Source organism: Silurus aristotelis, assembly GCF_946808225.1.
Source record: "Silurus aristotelis genome assembly, chromosome: 21".
Lineage (NCBI taxonomy): Eukaryota > Metazoa > Chordata > Actinopteri > Siluriformes > Siluridae > Silurus > Silurus aristotelis.
The window spans coordinates 16864266-16889899 of NC_139594.1; the positions used below are offsets into that span (position 1 = coordinate 16864266).

Below are 25634 nucleotides of genomic sequence, written 5' to 3' on the forward strand. Positions count from 1 at the left end.
GTGTATGTAACTAGTTACATACTTACATATATACATATATTTACAGTAAATATACAAATACATGTATTCTGTACAGTATATAAATACATACATACATACAGTACATACCTACACACATATATACATGTATATACGGATGGTCCCCAAATTTCATTGGTTTTACTGTAACTATAGCGATACGACAAAATTGTAAAAAATATTTTACATTTTGCAAAGCAGGCAAACGTAGCAGCATATGCTTCACCATCCCCCCACAAACTGGTGCTCGTCCACACACCCGCTACTACATACAAATATGAATTAGGGGTGTATGTCCCTGAGTTTTTAAGTAACAGTTCGACTAAACTTCGGTACATTTAACAGAAAGAAATGTAAAAACATAAAACTGCTTGTCGTTTTTCATTAATGGTTAGTTATTCCACAGTAGAACATCCACAGTTCACATTTTGAAAACAATTTTAAATAAAATGCCTGGTTGGTTAAATAATATCTAAAATAATATTTTATAATATTTAATAAAAAAAATTTTTTTATAAAATATATAAAAATAAAATAGAATAATTAAAATGAATGCAATACACGGTTTTTTATTATATTGATTAAAATCGTGATTGATTAAATTGGCACAAACCGAACAAATTGTATCTACGGTACAGAGTAAGTAGCCACAGTGACACTGCACTGTATATTCACTGTGTATATTTTCAAGTTTAATAATAATAATAATAATAATAATAATAATAATAATAATAATAATAATAATAATAATAATAAAAACTTACCCATAAGTTTTGATGGGGTCATTAGTACACCTCCATTGTAAGTGAAAGACTACCAGTATACCCACAGGTTTACATACTGTACATACACTAATTAACCATAAGACTAAAACCAGTGACAGGCAAAGTGGAATATATTAGGCATTCTGTGAACTGTTAGTCCTCGTAGTTTTTGTGTTTGTAATAGAACACCTGAGCAAGTATATGGATCTGAGTATGTAATCGCAAAATGTACATTTTGAATTAAATTCATAAATTGAAATCAAATTACATTAAAAAAATCCCCAAATGGAACAACAGAAAAGTATTAATTTTTTGTGAGATTGTATGGTTAAATCCTTTCAATGCAACAGCCATCTGTGGACAAGGAACAAAATTGTTTGTATTCTCACAGAGTCCAAGGGAGTGACATTAGCCAATAATGGGTGTCTTTCAGTCCATTTATGTAGAAGAAGGCAATAACACAACTTTCTTCAAGACTTCAGTGTGATTGGCTGGCTTCATCTATATTGTAAAAAGTATATGTTCAAACCACAAAAACAGCATCCGTGTGCGCAAATGGGCAAAAAACAAACAAACTGAGAGCCGAACAAATTAGCGATTGGCCAGCACGGAACCCCTTATTTGTTTTCTGCTCAGTGAAAACTAACGATGTTCCAGGTCTGTAATACCGTATCACCACATGCATACAATACACAATGCTGACACACACCTCATCAAAGCCTGTGTGATTTTAGACGACGTGTTCACACACACTCCCGCTGACCTCCTTGCTGACATGCTTTCTATTTGAGATGCTTCTCACTTTTAGATGTAAAATAAGAAAATGGAGAGGGAGGCAGATGACACAGAGGGGTTTTGTTGTGTGAGGCATTATGTAAAGGGTAGCTAGCCTGTAACTGCACAGCTCAGCTGGCTTCTTTTATTTATAGCCTGCACACACGATCTATCTATCTATCTATCTATCTATCTATCTATCTATCTATCTATCTATCTATCTATCTATCTATCTATCTATCTATCTATACTATATACAATATATACTATATATATATATATATATATATATATATATATATATATATACACACACACAATCCTGCTCATGCCTTCCTGCTGCTGCTGCCGTACAAGTGTGACTGCTGCATTTAAGTGAAGAAATGAATGCGGGATGAAGGAATAAAATGTTTATTATAATTGTAATAAGCAGTGGAAGGTGGCTAGTGGTGAAGGCATTAGACTTTGGCTCCAAAAGTCGTGAGGCCTTAGCAAGGCCCCTAAACACATAGCTGCTTATTTGTAATTAATTGGTCAAATGTAAGTCGCGTTTGCCACATGATGTAAATGTAATTTAAAAAAAAAAAAAACGTTTGAGAGAAGTATAGACAACAGGAGCAGTGTGACTTACACCCAATTAGTTGTTTGACCTTGACCTTGGCCTTGACCTTGGTGATCCTGGGTTACTTTGTGTCCTGCAAACCTGAGCTGTACATTTTACTAATGGATAAAAAAAAAGTGAGCAAGACAAACAATATCACCTTAATGAATGTCTGTGTGTACACATACACCGATCAGGCAAGACATTATGACCACCTGCCTAATATTGTGTTGGTCCCCCTTTTGCTGCCAAAACAGTCCCAACCCTTCGAGCATTAACAGCATTAACTTCTTTAGTAATTTCTGAATCTGTTGGATCATCCCACACAGTCCAGCCTTCGCTCCCCACGTGCATCAATGATCCTCGACCACCCATGACCCTGTCGCCGGTTCACCAATGTTCCTTCCTTGGAGCACTTTTCATAGATACTGACCACCGCAGACCAGGAACATCACACAAGAGCTGCTGTTTTGCAGATGCTCTAACCCAGAAGTCTAATCATCACAATTGGTAAAACTCTGCCATACATTTATGCCATTTGGCCAATGCCCTTATTCAGAGAGACTTATATTTCTCCCATTCATACACCTGAGCTGCTATGGGGTTAAGGGCCTTGCTTAAGGGCCCAGAAATGGCAGCTTGGTGTGGCTGTGTTTGTAAATGGCCATGACCTTCTGACCTTCAAGCTACCACCTCCTCATAAAACCAGACAAATTTTCTTCTGTCAGTCATAAAACATGTAATGTAGCCTACCAGAGCCCAAACTCTAAGAGCTGTATGTAAATTATTATTAATCACATCACTATCAAGATATATAAGGATATATACTTTCCAGTTAGCCATTCTTAGCTTGTCAGTCCATCAGAGTAAAGACAAATGTTAGCGGTCGATAGAGACAAGCATGTCTCCCGTCTTGGCTCTTTAATTCACAGGAGAATTGGATTTCTCTGATGGTCCAGCATTCAGGACTCGAGTTGTACACACTGATAGAGGAGTGAGTGCTGAGGAATGCTCGAGCAATGGCTGCTCTTGACTCCTGACTTCTGGCTGATGTTTGACGCCTCTAAAGCTGAGGCACTTTCTGAGGACATTTAGTTTTAGGTCATTGATGGTATTGTGATGCAAAGGACTTCCATAGTCACCATCTACATTAGGGCAGTGTCTAAGAGCATGCTGTGTATAGTGCTGAATTATCAAACCTTGCGAAATTTCCTTCCCAAGAGCATTCGAACAAGTGCACAAAAAGCAGGTGCTGAAGGTGTTAAATTGATCTAATGAGGTATTTGAAATGGGGTCTCTGCCTACACAAAGTTTGAAGACATACAACTGTTATTTGCACTGGGCATTGAGCAATGTGCAATGAGTACAATTGTACTTATAGTCATTATAAAAACTCTGAACTTATTTGTTCGTTCTTTAAACCCATCACATCTACATGCACTCAAAGATTTGTCTCCGGGAATCTTCAGAGGTTTCTTCGAATATAACCGATTAGTTCATGAACTGGGGGATACGGTGGCCGAAAAGTGCAAAACACATTAACAAATCCGAAAACAAAATATCAAATGTACAAACAAATTCAAACACAAATTAATGACAAAGATTAGTTTGTACACTTTTACACATGCGTTCCAACTTTCTCCTGCCGCAGACTGTATTACATTATCTTTGGGCTTGTAATGAACAATAACAAAGACGACTTTCTTGTTAATAATATACTTCTGATAGGAAAATTTTATATACAATATCGAAATACTTGAAAGTGTAAAAAGTTTATTTCTTTCACAGAAGCCCTAAAAGTGATTAAAAAGAAAAATGCAATTAATCTTTTGTCCTTTTTTTTTTACTTTTTTTTACTTTAATTTTTTTATTATTATTATTATTATTATTATTATTATTATTATTATAAATTATATTTATTTATCTATTAAGAAAGAAAGAAAGAAAGAAAGAAAGAAAGAAAGAAAGAAAGAAAGAAAATAAAGACTGTTGTACTTCCTGTATAGCTTGAATGACAGGTGTCTTGTCCAATGATCTGTAAGTTTCCATTCACGAACTATACCTACTTTTTCCAGTTTGTCTTAATTGTCGTTGTGTTTTCGGATTTGTTATTGTGTTTTTGGATTTGTCATTTTGTTTTTGGATTTGTCATTTTGTTTTTGAATTTGTTATTTTGTTTTTGAATTTGTTATTTTATTTTTGAATTTGTTATTTTGTTTTCAGATTTGTTATTGTGTTTTTGGATTTGTTATTTTGTTTTTGAATTTGATATTTTGTTTTTGAATTTGTTATTTTGTTTTCGGATTTGTTCATGTGTTTTGTACTTCTCGGCCACCATAGGGGGGGACATTTAAAACTACCCTAGAACGTCTCTAAGTTACGTATGTAACCCTAGTTCCCTGAGGGAACGAGACGCTACGTCGAAACGCTTCGGGAACGTTTCGACGCAGCTCGAGTTCCTGAAAGGGAAGTACCTTTCTTAGCCACTCTAGCTAACTAGCTCATTTGGCATGATTAGCTCTTAGTGTTCATTACAAAGACAGAAAATCATATAGAAAAAATATTTAAAAAATAAAGCAAAAACAGTTTGGAATATCAAGAAAGAAAGTTTAAATATTTACAGCTTTAAAATACGGAAACATCAAGAAAAACTTGCACTCAATAAAGAACACTGCTAGCAAGATAAATCCTAGCATGCAGAGAAACCTGTCTGAATTTAGCTCTTAAAACCCTAGGCTGTGTCAAATAATGGGAGGCTGAATCCTAACAACATTATGATAAATCGTATCGACTGAAACTATATATAATTGTAATATGCAGGCAGTCAAGTGTAAACTTCTACAATTGTTATTTATTAGCAAAATTAGCAAATGAATATCCTTTAGTAATAGATCTGAATTCCTAACTGCTATATCATTAATTACAGCAAGTCTGCTGATTAAGAAAACCAGTGTCATGTCATTGGTTTCCCTGGGCTTCCAACCGCCATAGCTCCAGGACTTCTATAGTTTTTTTTTCAATACTGCCAATGCTACAGAGCATCCTATATTAGAGACATTAATAATTAAACAAAATGTGTCATTCTACTTGACTAGATATATTAACTATTCATGCTGACGAAGCGTACTTATAACACGGCTAATTCTGCATCCAACTTCTTATTAGTCAGCAGATTTTCACCATCATAAAAAAACAGCTTCCACATTTACTCTTGTGTCAGTTCTTTTGTAGTTGTTGTAGTTTTCTGCAGCAGAATCCGCTTAGGAATAGTATCGAGTGGCACTGCAAAGGACAATGCTAAATTCAACCATGTTTACATATCTTTAAGACTATAAGGATTTGAAGACAATAAAAATGTTGAAAAGGGTACTAAAAATATTAACAAGGTTATAGGTTTTATATATAAGGATCAGGCAAAACATTATGACATTATAACATTATGAGCAGTGAAGTAAATAACACTGATTATCTCTTCATCATGACATCTGTGTGTGGGATACTGTAATTTAGGCAGCAAGAGAACATTGGTCCTCAAAGTTGGTGTTCGAAGCAGGAAATATGGGCGAGCGTAAGGATTTGAGCAATTTACGCAAATTGTGAGGTCTAGACGACTGGGTCAGAGTATCTCCAAAACTGCGGCTCTTGTGTGGTGTACTGGTCTGCAGTGGTCAGTATCTATCAAAGTGGTCCAAGGAAGGAACAGTGGTAAACCGGCGACAGGGTCTTGGGCAGCTGAGGCTTGTTAATGCACGTAGGGAGCGAAGGCTGATCTACTGTAGCTGAAATTGCTAAAGAAGTTAATGCTGTTAATGCTTGTAAGCATCTAACCAGAAGTGCATTAGTGGCCTATTTACAATAAATAGCAGTGTGATAAATAATGGTATAGGGTCCATATGTACAGGGGTGAGGGTGAATAATGTACAGAAGGTGCCTTGGTAAAAATATATGTATAAATAGTAATATACAATATACTGTGCAAAGATTGTGTTAGGATGTAGGGAGATAACATGCTTAAATGACATGATATAGTTATGTACAAGTATGAATGTTGTATGATACAGTTTATGCAGAATACATATGGGTGGAATATACAGTAGTGCAGTGATAAACGTTATATAGTATATACAGATAGTCCCCAAGTTCCAAATATTTGACTGTTTATTTGAACCCTTCACCTTGAGTGATTGAGGATACAGGAAATCCCTTCCTTTATCCTCACAATATTTTCATGACTTTTGTCAGCTAAGCATAAGACTGTTATGATTTAACCTTTGCATGTGGCTGTTCAAGGACCTCTTGCCCTTGAAATGTGCTCCCTTTTACTAGGTCTTTGTATCTTAATGTATTGCAATATTTCCAGTGGCACAGAAGGTTTTGGCCTGCCTGTGTTCAGACAATTCCAAAGCCATCAAAAGCCTATGGATCAAAACCAATTGCAAGCTCTATTCTGAGCCATGCAGTGGGGCAACCTGAAAGGAATAGTCGCATTTCTGCAATGTGATACCTTTAAAGTGCACCCAGTGTCTCCTCTCCATGACCTTTCCTTTGATTCGGTCCGGGTCAAATGCTGGTTAAATAAAAAGAAAAGATCAGACGGGGCTTTCATCGTCTAAAAGATCAGGGTGCTCCCTTTTAAATCGTGTCCACGACGACCACTTTCTTTCATTTCCCACATTCACATATCCCTTTTGTTTTCTTTTTTTTCCTTCCAGATTATCAAGGACCAGAAGCTGCTGATCATTGTGGGAGGAATGCTGCTAATTGATCTGTGCATTCTCATATGCTGGCAGATTGTGGATCCCCTGAAGAGGACAGTGGAAATGTACAGCTTGGAGGTTGGTTTGCGTGCTTGTAGTGTTTTCAGCAATTCGCTGTTCCTCTCTCTCTTAATCAGCGAGAAGCGTCATTGTGGTTGAGCTGTCGAAATCGGATCTCAGGTGGCTTGTGTTATTTGTGGTCCAGGAAGTGAGCCATCCAGACCCTCCCTCTCCCAGGGTGCATTGGCACGAACTGTCGGAAAAGGAACACTTGGATGGTCCTTTCTCTTACTGTGTCAGGGATGACATGTAGGAAAGAGAACGAAGCAGGATTTAGAATAGAGCTCTGCTTGCTGTAAACATGTGCTAGGACCTGACACCTCCGATTAGACACATTTAACTGAGCACAAGCCTTGCAGAGGCACTCCATTGTTGGCAATAATCATGGTTAGTATCCGTTCTGTGGGTTTGTGGGAGATTGGTGTATCATTATATATCTATTAGGTGATGCAACATTCGATTCAATTAAAGTTTATTTCTATTGTGCTTTTTACAATGGACATTGTCTCAAAACAGCTTTACAGAATGTAAGAGTTATAGAACAAAATTCACTTATATTTAAATTTAGGTGTATTTATCCCTGGTGAGTAAACCTGGGGGGACTGTTGCAAGGAAAAACTCCCTTTAGATGGTTTAAGGAAGAAACTTTAAGAAAAACCAGACTTAAAAGGGGAACCCATCTTCATTTGTGTGACACTAAGAGTGTGATTAAAAATAATAAAAGTACAATACAAACACCAAAGTGTGAAAATTTTATGATCATGAGTGTGTGATTGTAAGACCTTCTACAGTCTTATACAGTCTATTAGAGTTTTGGAACCAGGAGCTCCTGAGCAACATCTGAAATCATTGTAGTTTCAAAACCGACTCCTTCATGCCTGAGACTTTAAATGTTCAATGATGGAGAAACAGTATATGTAGAATGCTATCTTGAGTATTAATTAAATACTCAAAGTCTAATGTCTGAAGTCTTTATGAAGTGAATACAACTGGTGCTGGTAAGTCTCTAAATCCTCGCAGGGTCGGGATCTTCACTATGAAGGTTTGAACTCTTCATGAGGTAGGACACAACTCGAGCTAAAACATAGCGATATTAAAGATATTAAGATTACCCTATAAAGTTGGGCTGTCAAAATTAACTCGTTGATAAATTCATTATAGCGGCACTAATTTTATTAATTAATTAATTATTGCAGCGCACATTTCAGTTTGGGCATTTTTATTACAAATATAAATAAATATAAAAGAGGTGAAATTGAAACCTTCGATGCAACGCACATTTATTCACGCCTTCCTTTCTTTTCTCAGATATAAAAATAAATAAATAAACCCCACCGAAATTATTTTTTTAATTAAAACCACAATTAAATATTTAGTTTTCATGCTTTATGTTGAGTTTGTTTTTCACTAATAATAAACATCAATTTGCATAAAGCATCCATATTTGTCCATGCCCATGTTGAGTATTAAAAACTTGAAAAGAATTATACTAAGATACATTTAAAACAGATAAAAATGTGCGATTAAGTGGCGATTAATCACGAGTTAACTCATGACAATCATGTGATTAATTGCGATTAAATATTTGAATCAATTGACAGCACTAATATAAAGACATTTATTAGTGCCATTAAGGACAGTTGTAACTTTACAGAGTGACAAGTGGGAGACAGATATTACTTAAAATCATTATAATTGAATAATCTGCTACAGACACAGTAGCTATCAGCATTTGGCAGATCTGGTTACATAATATTGATAGTCACGTGACAGGCATTTGGCATATTTTCAAACAATTAATACTGAATTATATACAGAAATTAGTGAGGTATTATGGTTAAATATAAAAAGTGTTCTAGGTAATGGACTCAAAACTTTGATTCAAACTGTATATGCGTATATTACTAAACTTGGTACAGATACAAACAATTCTCTTTCCTAATGCAAAAAGCAGGCCAGAGCAGCATAAGTGGGTGAGCGTGGAGGGGCATTAGTTGCATCAGCATCACTGTGCTGTCAGATGTCAGACTGATGGAATTCATGACTCTTTCCCTCCCTGAAGAGGTCCAGGCTGGGAGATTAGCTCAGATTGATTGGTACTACGAAAAGGCCCATTAACTCCGCCATCACTCTAGAGTACTTAGTGCCTTCTCTTCCTCCTTGTCCACCTCTGAAGCTTTGTATTTATGACACTCGCGATCTCCATCTTTAAAGCATTTTATTCGTTGCATACTCTGTGCGTGTATTGTGGGCGCCAGAGGACATTAAAACACTGAAAGGCACGTATACCTATTGAGACAAATCTTTTTATAGCTCATGTAGATGTATTTGTGTAGTTTAAAAAGGCACTAATTCTTAAAGTTTGTCTGGTTCAGAAGAAAACTTTGGCAGTTTGATCTGATTTCAGCAAGTAAAAGAGAGCTCCAAAGGTCTGGTTAAAAAAGCAGCCCGAGGAGTTATATGGTGCTGTATTTACCATTTTAGGTGATTTAAAGTGTATAGACACATATAACTGGATTTTCTTGTCCCAAATCTATTTTTATTGACTATTTACATTTGTGGCATTTTGCAGACATCCTTATTCAGAGCGACTTACGTTTTTCTCGTTCATAAAAGGGCCCGGGAATGGCAGCTTGGTGGGTTTTGGTTTGAACTCGGTGCTTTCAGAACCAAAGTTTAATGCCTGAAGTTACCACATCCCTGTAATAGGATTGTAATAGGATTTGTTTGTAATGTGTTATTTAAACAATGACTAAGAAAACTTTGTGTTATTGGCATAGATAGGTAGTGAACTTGCTATAGTTAGTAATGTTAGATTTACTTAAAGTTTTGGAGAAATTCCTGCTAGGATCTACAGGATTTCCCGCATAAAAATAAAGATATATTGCACACATTTGCGAATAAGGAGCACCTGTAATGAATAGAAATGGTAAGATTTACTGATTCATAAACATACAAGTTAACAGTGTGATGCTTCGGATACAGGTTTGTATCGCAATGCATCGTTTTCAACATATTTGCATTGGTAAAAAACTATTTATTTATATATAATTATTTATAGATGCACAATACTTTTATTATTTAGAAAGTGCCAATAATTTGTAACCAATATTTTGTATGTACATTGATTTCTCCTCACTAAACTTCTGCTACGTGAATATGACGTATCACGGATCATAGCACTACGGAAACCGAGGCTTGTCCTGAGAATCATATAGAATACAGATTAACATGGCAGAGGTAGAGCTGCGTCTTTCTGGAGACAGCACAGGAAAAGAGCAGGGTGGGTGGGCGGTTCTTTAGCGTGGAGGGGCATTAAACGGAACACCAAATGGTACTTTTGCTACGTTTCCACACAGATGATTAATGAGGTGATATGGGAGAAAATGCACCTCTTATAACTTTCATACAGATTACATATTTCATATTCCATATTTCTTGTTGCTCATTGTAAGCTTCATAAACTAGTCTACGTCTGTGGTGTGTGAGAGGCAGGAAATTATACACCAGTGGTAGATTGAAAAAGACGTGCAATGACAGAAAATAGGTTGATGGTCTAAAAACGGCAGGCAATAAAAAGGGAAGGAATTTACATTTCTCCAAATAGATTAAAACTAAAGTAATAGGCTTTTTTTTTTTTAAATGTAAGAAGTAGAAAAATCTACTTGAGTACAGTAACGATTTGTACTTCGTTACTACCCACCTCTGCATTGGAATATGGGTGAATCGTACCACATCGCCTCAGTAGCAGCTTCATATGTTTGTTTAATGTATCGTATCCTTAGCTATGCATTAAGATGCAAATTGCATCGGCCTCAGTTAAGGAGATGCACATCTTTACTAATGAATATAGATAAAGATATTTGTGTTGACCTAGCTATGTGTTTAAGGAGGATTTGTTTCTATGGGTCTTGAGAGTTTATTGTCCAAGGTTCCTTGATCAGCTGAAAGTTTTCTGCTAGCAGCATCCAGAGCAAAGAAGCGGAATAACCAGGAAGAACCTGGGAGGCCATCTTTGGTGCAGAGATCTATCACATAACTGATTGAAGACATAGGGTGAACAGAGTAAAGAGTTGTTTTAGACCTCTACCCTGGTGAGATATCGTTATGTACAGAGGATATATATAAGATGCATCTTGAGTGCTGCATACAGTAGATCTATGTGTGGATATAATTGCCCATGAGAAAGAGAGAGAGAGAGAGACGTTGATGGTGTATGGTCGACTAGGCTGTAATAGAGAACACCTATGCATCCAGACATCCGTGTGTCTCTTTCTAAGTAAGTGTGTGTGTGATTGCATTTGAAGGACAAAGAGCTGATTAGAATTCCACAGGGTCCTCGGGTGACACTCACCATGCTCGCTCTTTTTCCAGTGCAGGCGCTGCAGTGCAGAAACACATGGTATTGCAGGGATCTGTTGCCATGGCAATGGCCATGGTTTCTGACACCCATAAACCAGCAGCACCATTCTTGATCTGCAGACCAAAAAGAAAAAAGAAGGCAAACAGCATGCCTTTTGACAGATACCTTACAACACAGCATCTCTGGACACATAACAAAACATTATGTTTTTTCTATGTATTTAAAGTTGGTCATCTAAAGTTTTGGCATATTTCATTTGATTATAATTATGGATCAAGTTTATCAACATCAGACTCTGTATATATCACAAAAATTATATACATTTGCCACCTGTAATTGTATCTAAAATGTAAGTATTATAGAGTGGAAAGAAATGCAAACTGTTAACAAGCCTATACACTGACTTATCTACATTTTAAAGAGTAATTTTGCCTTCCCAAAAGGTATGGCACATTTGCACTTTACACCTAACTATATGTTCAAGGAAGATATTGTTTCTATGGGTTTTGATTGTGCAGTGTGTGTGTGTGTGTGTGTGTGTGTGTGTGTGTGTGTGTGTGTGTGTGTGTGTGTGTGTGTGTGTGTGTGTGTATATATACACAAACACAAGAGAGAGAGAAAGAGAATGAAAAAGAGAGGGAGACACTAATAGATTTATAGATAGATACAAATGTATTGTCATTGCATAGTACAGCAACGAAAAGCAGCAATGAAATGCAGTTCAGCATCTACCAGAAGTGCAAATAGTAGCAATTATATATATATCATATTAACATTATGACCACCTGCCTAATATTTCGTTGGATCGGACCTCACGGTCCAGCCTTCGCTCCCCACATGCATCAATGAGCCTCGGCTGCCCACGACCCTGTCGCCGGTTCACCACTGTTCCTTCCCTGGACCACTTTTGATAGATACTGAGGACTGCAGACCAGGAACACCACACAAGATCTGCAGTTTTGGAGATGCGACCCAGTCGTCTACCCATCACAATTTGGACTTTATTAAATCCTAACGCTCGCCCATTTTTCCTGCTTCTAACACATCAACTTTGAGGACAAAATGTTCACTCGATGCCTAAAAATAATGAGGTGTGAACAAAACCCTGTTCTTTTCCTAATGCTTTCATTTGTCAATACACTTGTTTACAGACAGACGCATTAAAAGGAAATGTGGAATGGCACAGGCGAAAAGCTGTGAAAACGAAAACCCTGAGACATACTATAAGGTGCAAGATGTACCTTTTGGCCACGATACTGAACATTAATGTATTTTCAACTCACTTATACTTTGCACAATGAAGCCGTTATTACGTTTGGAAAGGGTGAGTTTTTTTTATGAAAGTGAGAAAACCGATGTGGATGATGTGTTTTTCATGCACCCACATGGGAAGATCAGCGGTTAAGGCATTGGATATTTGATCGGAAGGTTGTGAGTTTAAATCCCAGCACCGCCAACCTCAACTGTTCGGTTGCATAAATGGTATAATTGCAACTTGCCCTGGATAAGGGTCTCTGCCAAATGCCATAAAGGTCAATTGAAAGTAATCTGGAGGATATAAAAGTGCTGTTGATGATAAATAAATGCATAAGCAGACACTGACCAGATCATATGGCATTATCAAGTACTCGTAATGCTCAGATATGGTGCTAAAACAGTTTTACTTTTGTCTGCCTTTTGCATTTTGACTGTGTTGAGCTTAAACGTGCTAAAAAGCTTTTTTCCACACTAATCATTTGTAGTGCCATTGTCCAAGTACGCATGGTGTCACTTCGGAGCACACATGGAAATAATGTGTCAAAATGTGGTAAACAAGCTGCACTAGTTTCCTTTTTGCAGAACCCGATATTACATTAAAAAGGGGGTCTAAAAAACTATTTCTGTGTATTTCTGTGCCAAGTAAACTCCTTCTGGGTTAATATAAGTTTTGGAAAAATATTTTCTGAGTATGGCTCTTCATGACATCATGAAGAGTGGAATTCCTTGTATGGGCACTTCTACTGGACTAGAGCAAGAGCAAAAACACACCCATCACCATGCTTCATTCTGTTACGGAGGTCAGCAGTGGCGCTGCACAAAACATGCAGAAGAATGTCTTCAAAGAAGCTTGTTTTTGGATGTGAGAAAAGGAGAACCTTGTTCAGTACTTACCATATAAACACGTCCTGCTGTATTTGTCGTTGCTGCTGTTGTAATTGACGATCAGACTTGGAATCAGACGTGTTCGGATCTTATTGTTAGGTGTTGTTCATTTAAGACTATTACAGTTTGTTCCTGTTTTATTTATAGCGATGTCACAGCTCGCAGACGATCTCTTGCAGAACACTTTAGCTCTGCCCACGGCACGCTTTCAGGAGCTCAGCTGTTCTTCGGAGAGAAGCATTAAACTGTAGCTTTCTTTGATTAAATTGACCAAAACTTGAAATCATTGAAACACTGAAACTGTGTGTTCTGTCCCCTTTACGTTCTGCTACAATAATGTGTGTGCAACATGCATGTTTCTTTTTTGGGAAATCCAAGTTAAAGTAAAAAAAAAACATATTTTCATAAACCTTGTGTCCTGGATTATGTAGACCAGAATCTTTATTACACCATTGTATATGGTTTTCCATACACCTTAATTCGTGTAAATTCTAAAGAAACCATGTTGCCTTCACTTCATCACTCCACCACAAATATTTGTTTAACAGTTTTTAAACATCTTCAGGATTGTTGAAAACCACAATAAATTGAATTTTATTATATATTTTGTGTAATCCAGTCAAAAACACTGCAGACTTTTGTTTCCCCCATGCCGAGTCTACAGTATTCAACCCAGTCTGTGTTTATATTCAAATCCCCGCACACATAAAAATAGTGGAATACACTTAAGTGAGTTCTACAACTACATAGTTTTCCCATAAGCACTTAAAGACTTCAGGGAACACCTGAGAGCATAAATGATGCTGACAACAATGGGGAGATTTCAGGAAGGAAGAGCAGACACACACTGAGGCATCCATATGTTATGCATCTCCTTTCATTAATTACAATTCTCTCGTTACCTGAATATTTCTGTGCTGCTGTCTGTCAAACCGGAAAGTACTCACAGCACAGTACACTTATTTTCTCATGCACACACACACAAACATTCACAGACCCTCTGCACAAATAATCCTCTCTCCCACTGTAATCTCTCTCTTTCTCTCTCCATGATTCCTCTTCCTCACTTCCTCTTCTCTCTTTCTCAGCGGGCAGGCAGACCATGAGCCACCACTACTTTTGATGTGCTAATGCTTTTTCAAAGATGGATATTTAATACAGGGAATAATTGGTCCTGACATGTAAGCTCTCATTATCAGCTGCTATAGACGGCAGATAGGGGTTTGAGTGTGATCAGATTTTAAATTGCCAGGAGGTCTAATTCTAGGAACACAGTAGGAGAGCCATCATGCACACTCAAACACACATGCGCATTCCAACAAAATGGCTAAAAAGAGAAGAAATGAATCGAAACGCGTCAAAACCTTGTAACGGTTGTTCGCTTTGACTTGACACGTCTTTTGTTCTCCTCAGAACAATTTGAGAAAGCAGAATTGTCCAGCAAAGTCAAAGAAATCCTGGTTGATTCTTGGTAAGCTGTGTGTGTGTGTGTGTGTGTGTGTGTGTGTGTGTGTGTGTGTGTGTGTGTGTGTGTGTGTGTGTGTGTGTGTGTGTGTGTGTGTGTGTGTGTGTGTGTGTGTGCGTGCGTGTGTGTGTGTGTGTGCCACAGTACCTGGCTATAAATTTTTACCCCCAGGCATTCAGTGGTGTCCTGTCAATCCACCTCTTAATACCATCATTATGATGCCATGTCTACAGAAACTGTCAATATGAATACAACACAAATATAATGGTTCGATTTAATGTCAGTACGTTTGTGTGAAGAAATGCAAATTAAATTGCTTGTCATTTTTCATTAACGTCGTTTATTATTATTAACACTGAACATCAACAGTTTACAAAACAAGTTTTAAAAAATTGCCTCTAGTGCCATATCTGAGCATTATAAGTATTTGCTAACACCGTATGGTGTGACTAATGCCTGCTCAGTGTTTTAGATGTTAATGCTGGCCTCTGAGACATGGTAGGCAGACTCATCAGCATACTCATGTCATTGTGATATGCTCTATATTGAAGAAGAATGTATGCTCTAGTTTTAAAGATCTCCAGAACAATCCCAGGATTTGTGAATTTCTATTAACACTTTATTCACCTCCTGAAATATAAGCAACATATATACAATCCCAATTCCAAAAAAGTTGGGACTCTGTGTTATATGTACATAAAAACAGAATTCAGTGATTTGCAAATGCTGTAAAACTATATTCAGTTCACAATTGAACATAGAAAGCATATCAAATGTTTCAACTCAGAAGATTTACCATTTTAAGGAAAAATAGGGTTATTTTGAATTTGATGGCTAAAACACGTCTCAAAAAATTTGGGATGTGGCAACAAAAGTCTGGAAAAAGTAGGGGTTATTGGTTGATTTTTATAAATTAGGGCTGAAACGATTCCTCGAGTAACTCAAGTAATTAGAATCCGAAAAAATCTTGCCTCCATGCTTTGTTTAGTTAGTCTATTTACCTACACATGGAACAATGTTATTACTGATGCACCACCTGCTAAACTCTGTAGAGTTCTGGACAGGAAACACAGAAGGTGCTGCAGAATGAAACAGGGAGAAAACAGCGAGGGGTCGAGGAGAAGATTCATCCAAAGAAAACAACTAAAATTTTCCAAAGTTTGGGATGATTTCAAACTCAAACATAAAGAAAACATTGTACAGTGTGTTTAATATGGCAATTGAAGGCACTACATAGATTTAGTTTTCCTATATTGCAATTTCAGCAATAAAAATCTTAATTTTTCTAAAAATGAGATCTGTCTTATTTTCTCTTGTATATATAGTATTGCACTTTAATAAAGTAAAAGTAATTTTTATATCCAATTTTTCGATTAATCGTTGAAATAATCGAGAAAAAAAAATACTCGATTAAAATAATTGATAGTTGCAGCCCTTATATAAATAGTGTATCTCGAGGCAGAGACTCTCAGAAGTAAAGATGAGCAGAGCTTCACCAATCTGTAAAAGACTGGGTCTACATATTTTGTGGAACAATTTAAGAACAATGTTCCTCATAATCAAATTGTAAAAATAGCTGAATATCTCATAATTTTCAGTACATATAATATCATCAAAGTATTTGGGGAAATCTCAAGGGACAAGGGCAAAAATCGATATTGGATGCTCATAATCTTTGGAAAAACAAAAAATACAACAAAGGACACTCAGAACTGTTGAGAAGCTGAACTCCTGTATCAGACACATATGGGACAACATTAATTTCCCAAAACTTCAGCAGCTCGTCTCCTTAGTTCCCAGATGTATACAGACAGAAGACGTGATGCTACATAGTGGTAAACATGGCCCTGTGTTAATTCTTTTAAGAGGAGTTGCACCCATCAAATTTAAAATGACCTCTTTTTAAATTGGTGTATATTCTAAGTTTCTTTATTTTGGTTTATTGTAAAAAAGAATATGTATTCATGGGATTTGCAAATCATTGTATTCTGTTTTTAATTACATTTTGCACAAAGTCAAAATTTTTTGTAATTGGGTTTGTATACACTTTTAGAAGTGGTCATTAATGTCTTATTATGAACAGTAAATTATTTGCAAAGATTTCCTCTGTTCATACAGGTTGATACCTTTATTTCTTAAAGTGTACAGAGCTTTAGTTTCAAAGTGGGACCCCTTACCTATACTGTAGCTCCTTAGTAGGAAATCCCAAGAAAATCTAGACTGTTCCATCAAATGGGTTTATTTCAAAGTTTCTTGCTCATTTCCACTACAAAGTCACATTGCTACTTTTGCCACTCGAGTGCTCATTAAGATACCTTTTTTTTTTTTCATCCAAATACAGTTAATCAAATTCGAATTTTACGGAGTGCTTTCAACCATACCAGATGGGCAACATTTAATAAATAATTATGTAAAATACATCAGCCCAAACCCACATCAGCCCAGAAGTACAACATTCACATTTGCATCATTAGTATTACTTTCTGCAAACCTCGCTAAAAATAGCTCGCAAAAAAAAAAAGTAAATAAATAAATAAATAAAAGTTTAACCTGCACCTAAATTGCATATCTGCATAAACTTGAAATAGATTGTTATAAACCACAATGTGAACTCGATTGCTTACAGGAACCAAACCCTCAAAGTACCCCGCAATACAACTTCTAAGGATATTAAGGATATTACGACATTTAATCAAAAGCTCCAAGTTAATTTGATCCAAAACCACAGGAAGGCTCATTAAGTTGTTCAGCACCACAATAATGAAGAAATGTACCCCTTGAAAAAAACCCAGCCGTGCTATACGATTGCACGTTGCATATTTAAAGAAGCAGATAAACGAGGAGGTAGAATTACTTCCATTCTCTGATTACAAGGTGTGAACTGAAGGACAATTGGTAGGACATTTCTGTCTATAATGTCCTAATACTTCTCTCCCAGACTGGTTTCTCATAATAAGCTGGTTTAGATAAGACTTTAGTCATTGAGAAGAAATGTACCGCTAATCGTTAAGCTCAGATCGAAATACACCCAGCTTCATTTCAGCAATATAGCCAAGTTACAGTCTATGGCAAATGGGACTAAAGACTACCTTTATTTCGAATACACTCTTTTTTCTTTCTCTCTCTGGACCTAAGATCCCATTCAACGTCTTTCCACTTTTGCTAGGCAACCACTGATTGGGCACACAAAAAAAACATGTGATTTACCAATTAAAACTATTTCAAATTAAACCTAGTGTTACTGTAGTTCCTGTAGTTAGTCAAGGTTATTGTCCTTCCCGGTCCTACGTCCTGACTGACAGCACGCTCTTTTAAAGGACGAGGAAGGGACACAGCTGGAAGTCAGTTATGACTAACACTCGGAACAGGCTCAAAAGCTGGATGGCTCATGGTAGCCATTTTAGCACAAAGTGACGAATATTGCAATGTGTGCTGTGAATATTTTGACATATTCTGCACTTCATGACTTTGGGAAATTACAGGGAAACTCAAGTTTACAGGTACCATCACCAAAAAACATATATTCTTATATTCAACACAAAATATTTACATAGAAATACATATACATAAATATATCTATTTCTGATCAATTAGTACTTAATAAATAGTATTTTTAAATATGATGTGAAATATCTATATGGACAAATTTAGTCTACACCTGACCTCATATTTTTTTAACATTTAGTCCCCATTTGCTGTTATAATAACCTCCATTGTTCTAGTAAGATAATTTTGGAGTGTCCTTGTGGAGATTCATTCAGGAACATAGGATTTTGTAAAATCAGGTACATTGCATTTACATTTAAAGCCTTTGCTGATCGCCCTTATCCAGTTGTAACTGTCCAGTTCAGGACCCTTACACTGCTTTGAGTCATGAGCTGCTCTGGAGAATTTAGGAGCTCTGAGTCGCTGGACTGGAAGAGCACTGGCACACTAAGATGTACTGATGGTACTGATGTAGGTGAGGTGAGGTGAGGAGGCCTGGGGTGCAGTCAGTATTCCAATTCATCCAAAAGATGTTCAGTATGGTTGATGTCTCTAGAGCAGGAGATCTTCCAGTCTATGTACACAGGGGCATTGGTATGCTAGAACAAGTTTAGGGTCTTCTATTTCAATGAGGGGAAAATTGAAGAAGTTTGAAATTTGTGGACAAACTAAAATAGATGGTTTTCTGAAACCATTAATTTGATTGTGCAAAGAAAAAATGCCTTTTGAAGAAGTGATATTTACATAAGAAAAGATTCTGAGATCTCCAGGTCAAGATCTCTGAATAACTCTTGATGACTCTCTACTCTCCTCTTCAGCCACTGCTCGCAACCTTGGGGTAACTATGGACAATCAACTGTAATTCTCCTCACATGTCGCTGATGTGGCTCATTCTTGTCAAGTTCTTCTCTACAACATCCGAAGGATTTGACCATTTCTATCCACACAGGCTGCCCAGGTGCTTGTTCAGGCTTTTGTCATTTTAAAACTGGACTACTGCAACTCTCAGGTCTTTCTCTAAATGCTACTCGTCCACTGCAAATAATCCAAACACAGCTGCACAACTTGTGTTCAATCTGCCCAAGTTCTCCCACATCACCCCACTGCTGCGCTCCCTTTACTGGCTTCCAGTAGCTGCACGTATCAGATTCAAAAGGTCAAAAATGGACCAGCGCCATCTTACCTCAGAGACCTCATCACATCTCGCACTGCACCACGCTGTCTGTGATCCTCCAGCACTGCTAGACTGGTACCACCTTCTCTCAGAATGAGAGGTAAGTATACTTCAAGACTCTTCTCTGTACTGGCACAGAGGTGGTGGAATGAACTTCCAGTGATAGTCCCTGGCTATCTTTAAGCAACGGTTGAGACTTACCTCATCCTGAAACACTTAAATTAGCACTTTCCAAGTCTGCTTTGTAAAAATCAAGAGTTATAGTCTGATTTATATTTAGTTTGTAATCTAGTGTACCAGGGCAGATTTATTCATTGATAAAGATTCAAAGCACTTTTGTACGTCGCTCTGGACAAGGGCGTCTGTTAAATGGCGCAAATGTAAATGTAAAAGTAAGATTTAATGTACCACCCATTTTATGTGTCAAGTATTTGAGTTCGATGCACGTTTGTACGGCTTCTCCTAGCATCTACATATAGGATATTTGTTGTCTGTGGGTGACCCCACACACAATTATTACATTGTCTTCCAATGACTGGTGATGCAGATACTGTAAGGTCTGACCATGGGATTGTAATATTGGGGAAAAGGGAGCTGCTGGATTGAGTTTTTTAACACACACTCATAGTATGCACAGTTGTAGAAGCAAACATGATCTTCTGTGGTCTAACAGGTGTGATCATTAGGAAAGCCATGACACAGAATCATGTCTGGTCACACAAGGGTCAGTGGGTAACCTGGGAGTGTAAATGTAATGTATCACACAGGCATGAATATAATCCCACATGGTATTCAGTGGAAGACAAAACATTGGGGAAATATGGGACTTACATGTACATGGATGTGTTGGTGCTACTCGGTGCACACATAGACACACTGCTGATCATTAGAGTGTAGTAGGTAGAGCAAGAACTGCAATGTGCAGTGTGTTTTGTTGTCCTGCCGCAACAGCACTGTGGCGACATGCAGTACACATTCAGTCACTGAATGGGAAACACTTTGTACTGGAGTGTCTACATGAGAGTACTCCATTGAGATCAGAAGATTTGAACATGGTGACACATGGTGACACATCTCTGGAGAATCTAGCTTCCTGAATGAAGCTTTCCTCATGTCATCTCAGTAAGGTATTCCTTGCCATTGTTACCTCTGGCTTGCTCATTAGGAATAAACTTATAGAGAATTTTGATTACATTTATATTACCTTTATTGGGGTACGGCTGCTTTGTGACTGTGATTTTTAAAAGCACTATACAAATAAAAATCTTCAGGAATATAAAGTAGCTATAATAGGTGATATTGTGTCACCTTCGGAGATGCTATCCATGATGGGATGTCTGGCAGACATGCTAAGATTCCTTGCAGAAACCCTGAGAGTCTGTACAAAGAAAGAGTAGAATATGCCAGTGGTTATTATTTAACTATTCTGCAGTTGAATCTGCGAGAGTGAAAGGGAAAGTTTATAGGACTGTGGTGAGACCTGTGATGTTGTAGGTTTAGAGACAGTGGTATTGAGTAAAAGACAGGAGGTGGAGCTGGAGGTAGCAGAGCTGAAGATGTTGAGGTTTTCGTTGGGAGTGACGAGTATGGACAGGATTAGAAATGAGTTTATTAGAGGGACAGCGCATGTAGGACGTTTTAGAGACAAGGTGAGGGAGGTGAGATTGAGATGGTTTGGACATGTGCAGAGGAGGGACATGGGGTATATCAGTAGGAGAATGCTGAGGATGGAGCCACCAGGAAGGAGGAAAAGAGGAAGACCAAAGAGGAGGTTTATGGATCTGATGAGGGAAGACATGCAGGTAGTTGGTGTGAAAGAGGGAGATGTAGACGGGGAGGTCTGGATATGGATGATCCGCTGTGGCGACCCCTAATAGGTGAAGCCAAAAAAAGAAGAAGAAGAAGAAGAATTAATTACAAGATAAAATGAAATGGTATGATGCCACTTTGTGATGATAGATAGATAGATAGATAGATAGATAGATAGATAGATAGATAGATAGATAGATAGATAGATAGATAGATAGATAGAAAGAAAGAAAGAAAGAAAGAAAGAAAGAAAGAAAGAAAGAAAGAAAGAAAGAAATGCAATAGAGCATATACCAGATGTGCAATAGTAGTAATTGTGCAAATTATATAATATATTGCAAAGTATGAGACCAGCATCTGGTTTATCAGTGCACTGTGGATAAATGTGTCTGACTCGTGCAAGCTTTTATAAAAAAGTGCTTCCTCACTTAGCATAGCCTTCAGTCACTCAGCACCTTGCCAATGGGAAAAGCTTATTTATTCACCCATTCATCATATGATTGTAAATAAAAAAAATGTTGTTTTTTTAATGGGGAGTGTTAAGAGTTGGGGGACAGTGTTGAGCACTGATGTATTTGGGTTCCCGACTGGATAATGGATGGAGCATGGTGGAGTGTCAGGATGATTTGTGAGCTCTCCAGATCTAAGGCCTTCTAGCTCTGATTAAGTTTGTAACTGCAGGGATGGAAAACTCTCTGAAGACAGACCCCAGGCTTTGGCTATCCTAGGACCTTATTTTTTTCATGGCCTCTGGGAGATTTTTAACATTTTGCCTAATATTCTAAATCGTAAAACACAAAGTGGCATATATTTCATGCTTGCAACTATTGAAAAAACAACAACTTTAAGATTGATTTTTGTTTAGGATGTTGAACTATTCTAGCTTCTTATTGTAACCTTTTGAGGAAGTAAATTTACAACATATGTGCAGCAGGCTGAGAAAAACCTAGTTTTATTTAATATAGTTTAATTCTATTTTATAAAGAATTAGGTACCAATCTTGAACTCTCTGGTCATCTTTTAGGATGAAATAAGTTACATTTTTGCTTTTGGGCATAAATAATTTTGTAAAGTGCTAGAACTGGTTCATATGTGCAAATGAAAGAAGTTCAATGTGCAGCTGAAGAGGTTCCACATCAACAGCCTAAAAATTTATGAATTTACTGAGCAACTCAAGAACTTTTTTACGATGGATTTGGACTGGAATTAATTTTATCAGTCTGCTACAGTACATTGGCTTAGAAGTACAGGTTGCATTTAAGCACCTTTCACTGCACACCTTTTCAATGGTGAACTGTAATGAATGGACATTCAGTGATGAGGATGGGTTCACTTTTGGGTCTGGTTCCTCTCAAGATTTCTTCCTTACCAAATCTCAGGGAGTTTTTCCTTGCCACAGTTGCCACAATTGCCACTGGCTCACTAATTAGGGATAAACTTACACTTATAAGGAACAATACTATACATTCTTTTATAACCTGTTTATCTCTGTGAAGTTAATTGAAGTGAAAACTACAGATTTGGAACTTCTTTCAATTTGAAATATGACAAAATATAAAGTTCTAGCAATATAAAAAACCTATTCATGCCCAAAAAAGTGAACATTCACTAAAGATGACCACACACTTCAATATTAGAAACTAATTCTATATATGATATACATACTATATATAGTACTATAAACCCTATTGAACACCTTTAGGATGAATGTGAACACACAACAGGCCTCTTTAACTTATCAACATCCGTACCTGACTTTACTCACACCCTTGTGGCTAAATAAATCTTCACAGAATCTAGTGAAATATCTTCCCAGAAGAGTGGAGGTTATTATAAAAGTAAATGGGGAGTAAATGTGGAATGGGATGTTCAAGAAGCACATACAAATCCTATGACCACAGGTGTCCACAAACTTTTTTTGTCTTGAAGTGTCCCTAATTAAAGCATTTTCATGAAATTTTGCTACAATTTTAAGGTTCCTTAAAGTGTGTGTGTGTGTGTGTGTGTGTGTGTGTGTGTGTGTGTGTGTGTGTGTGTGTGTGTGTGTGTGTGTGTGTGTGTGTGTGCTTGTTTACTTCGGTCCTCAGTCATCCCTAAATCTTTCTGCTTTTATAAACTCAGCATGTGCACTCAGAGCAAAGCTTTTCGTCCTTGGAGATTTTGTTCATTTTTCACTTCGCGTTTGAAACTGTAAAGCTGTAAGTGGATAACTCTGCGTGTGGCACAGTACCACAACCAATGTATTTGAAAACATGGACCACAAATCCGAGACCGCCAGGTGCACCGATTGAATTCACGTTCCTATTGAAACATCTTCGATACATTCTCGTTGGCTATATGACGGCAGATAGTAGACACCTGCTGGTGTAGTGGGATCAAAATCACCAGAAGTTACTAGAGAACTTAAAACACAGTGTGAAAACAACAATCGCTGGCTTCTTTTAGGGTAATCGATATCGCACCACATCAGAGATGCTTCATTACATTAAAATAAATGGCAGTAACCAGAATACAGTGAAACCTCAGTATACAGCATGTGTTGAAGATTAAGCCACAAGTAGCATCAACAGCTTTGACTTTCATGCCTAATCACACAAACATCAAGAAAGATAACTGTCAAGGTTATTGCCTGTACATCGATAGATGCAAGCCAGGTCTCTTGGAAATGTTCGCTACAGACAAACTGACAGTGGTGAACAGTAACAAAGTAAAAGTAATGTGTTACTTTTATATATAAGACTTTTAATATGTCTTCAGTAGCTTTATCTCATATCTATACTTTACTGAACTATTTATATTTGGGGATACTTTAGCTTGAACTTCACTACATTTCATAGTCAAATATCTTTTTTTTGGGGCACAGATACACAAACAAGGACATTTAAATGACAAGACAGACTTGAAATTTTTTTTTATACTTTTGTTTTAAAAAAAAAAAAACAATATGCCTTCATTTCAAATCCGTAGAAAAACCATAATGCATGAAGAAAATGCACAGGGTCATTTTATGAGGTTAATATCTATGCTTCTGTTAGAGATGATGTATGTGTGTGGTGCAGCTGTGGCTCCAGTGAAAGGAGACTTGTTGAATTGTGTTCATTCCGTTTCTTGCTTCAGTAATAGCATCAATTTTTGCTGTACAGTATGAGATTCCTGTGTGTGATGCAGCGCTCTGTTATACTGCGTTTCTCTATCATGTTAATGGTTTCAAAAACCGTGGTGTCATAATGATAGTATTAAGGGGTGGATTGAATCAGGCGGGACACCACTATAGGCCTCGGTGTGATCTGAGATTATTTCAAATATGTATAGTAATTGAATCTTGCTGCCACCACTGATTTGGAAATAACTATTTTTAAGCCTTAAGTTCAACTGGCCTGACTGGATACTGACTAATATACTGACTAACTAATATGTTTGTGTGATTGGTTTCAACTTTACTTTGCTCCCATAAACACAGTATGTATGCACAGACAACACAGAGCCAGGCAATCTCTGTGCACTCTTTTACTTATGTCTTAATGCAGAGTGCAGATGGATATCTGACTCTAATGGAGTGTGTGTGAGTGTTTGAGTGTGTGTGTGTGTGTGTGTGTGTGTGTGTGTGTGTGTGTGTGCTGTCTCTGCTCTTGTTGTAAATGATCTCTGGCTTCTCTTATGTTCCTCCACTACGGCCTTCATCATCTCTTTTCCGGAAGCAGAGATCGAGAAAGGGGCAGTAGGGTGGAAGAGAAAAAGAAGAGCGACGGCTGGAGCAAGGTGAATGGCCCGCGGATCAATCCTTAGGGCAGTGCTGGAGGAAGGGAATGGTGTGTGCTGAGCTGTAAAGCATATGGCATTGCTAAACTGAACATCAGTCACTGAGCCCAGCAGGCCAGATACAAGCCACACTTGTGTCGCCACGCTCACGTTTCGAATCACGGCTGCGCTGCCCGCTTCTCCATCCTGGCCCGGCCCGGGCCGCTCTGTTGCTCTCTATAAGGTGCGTCAATTGAGATTTCATGGCTGCGTGAGCTACACAGCAGGGTCCCGCTAAACACGTTTAACCCTGCAGCACTTCCCAGGTAGACTCAGAGCAGAGAAGCATTAGCGATGCATGTGCGATCCCTGTTCGGTGTCTCTTGTTAGGAAAGCTGTGAAATCAAGTAAACTGGGTGGTATTGTATACATGAGCTCTGAGTGTGTGTGCATGCGTGTGAGCGCTAACACACACCCCTAGTG

The 25634-nt window shown here is 37.6% G+C and overlaps 1 protein-coding gene across 1 annotated transcript in view; it reads left to right on the forward strand.

The window, feature by feature from the left end:
• Window positions 1-25634, forward strand: part of gabbr2 (gamma-aminobutyric acid (GABA) B receptor, 2) — a 250323-nt gene that overhangs the window by 181874 nt on the left and 42815 nt on the right. Inside the window, exon 13 of the mRNA XM_083523578.1 lies at window positions 6870-6992. Coding sequence (XP_083379704.1) covers window positions 6870-6992 — 123 coding nt within the window. The remainder of the gene's footprint in view (window positions 1-6869; window positions 6993-25634) is intronic.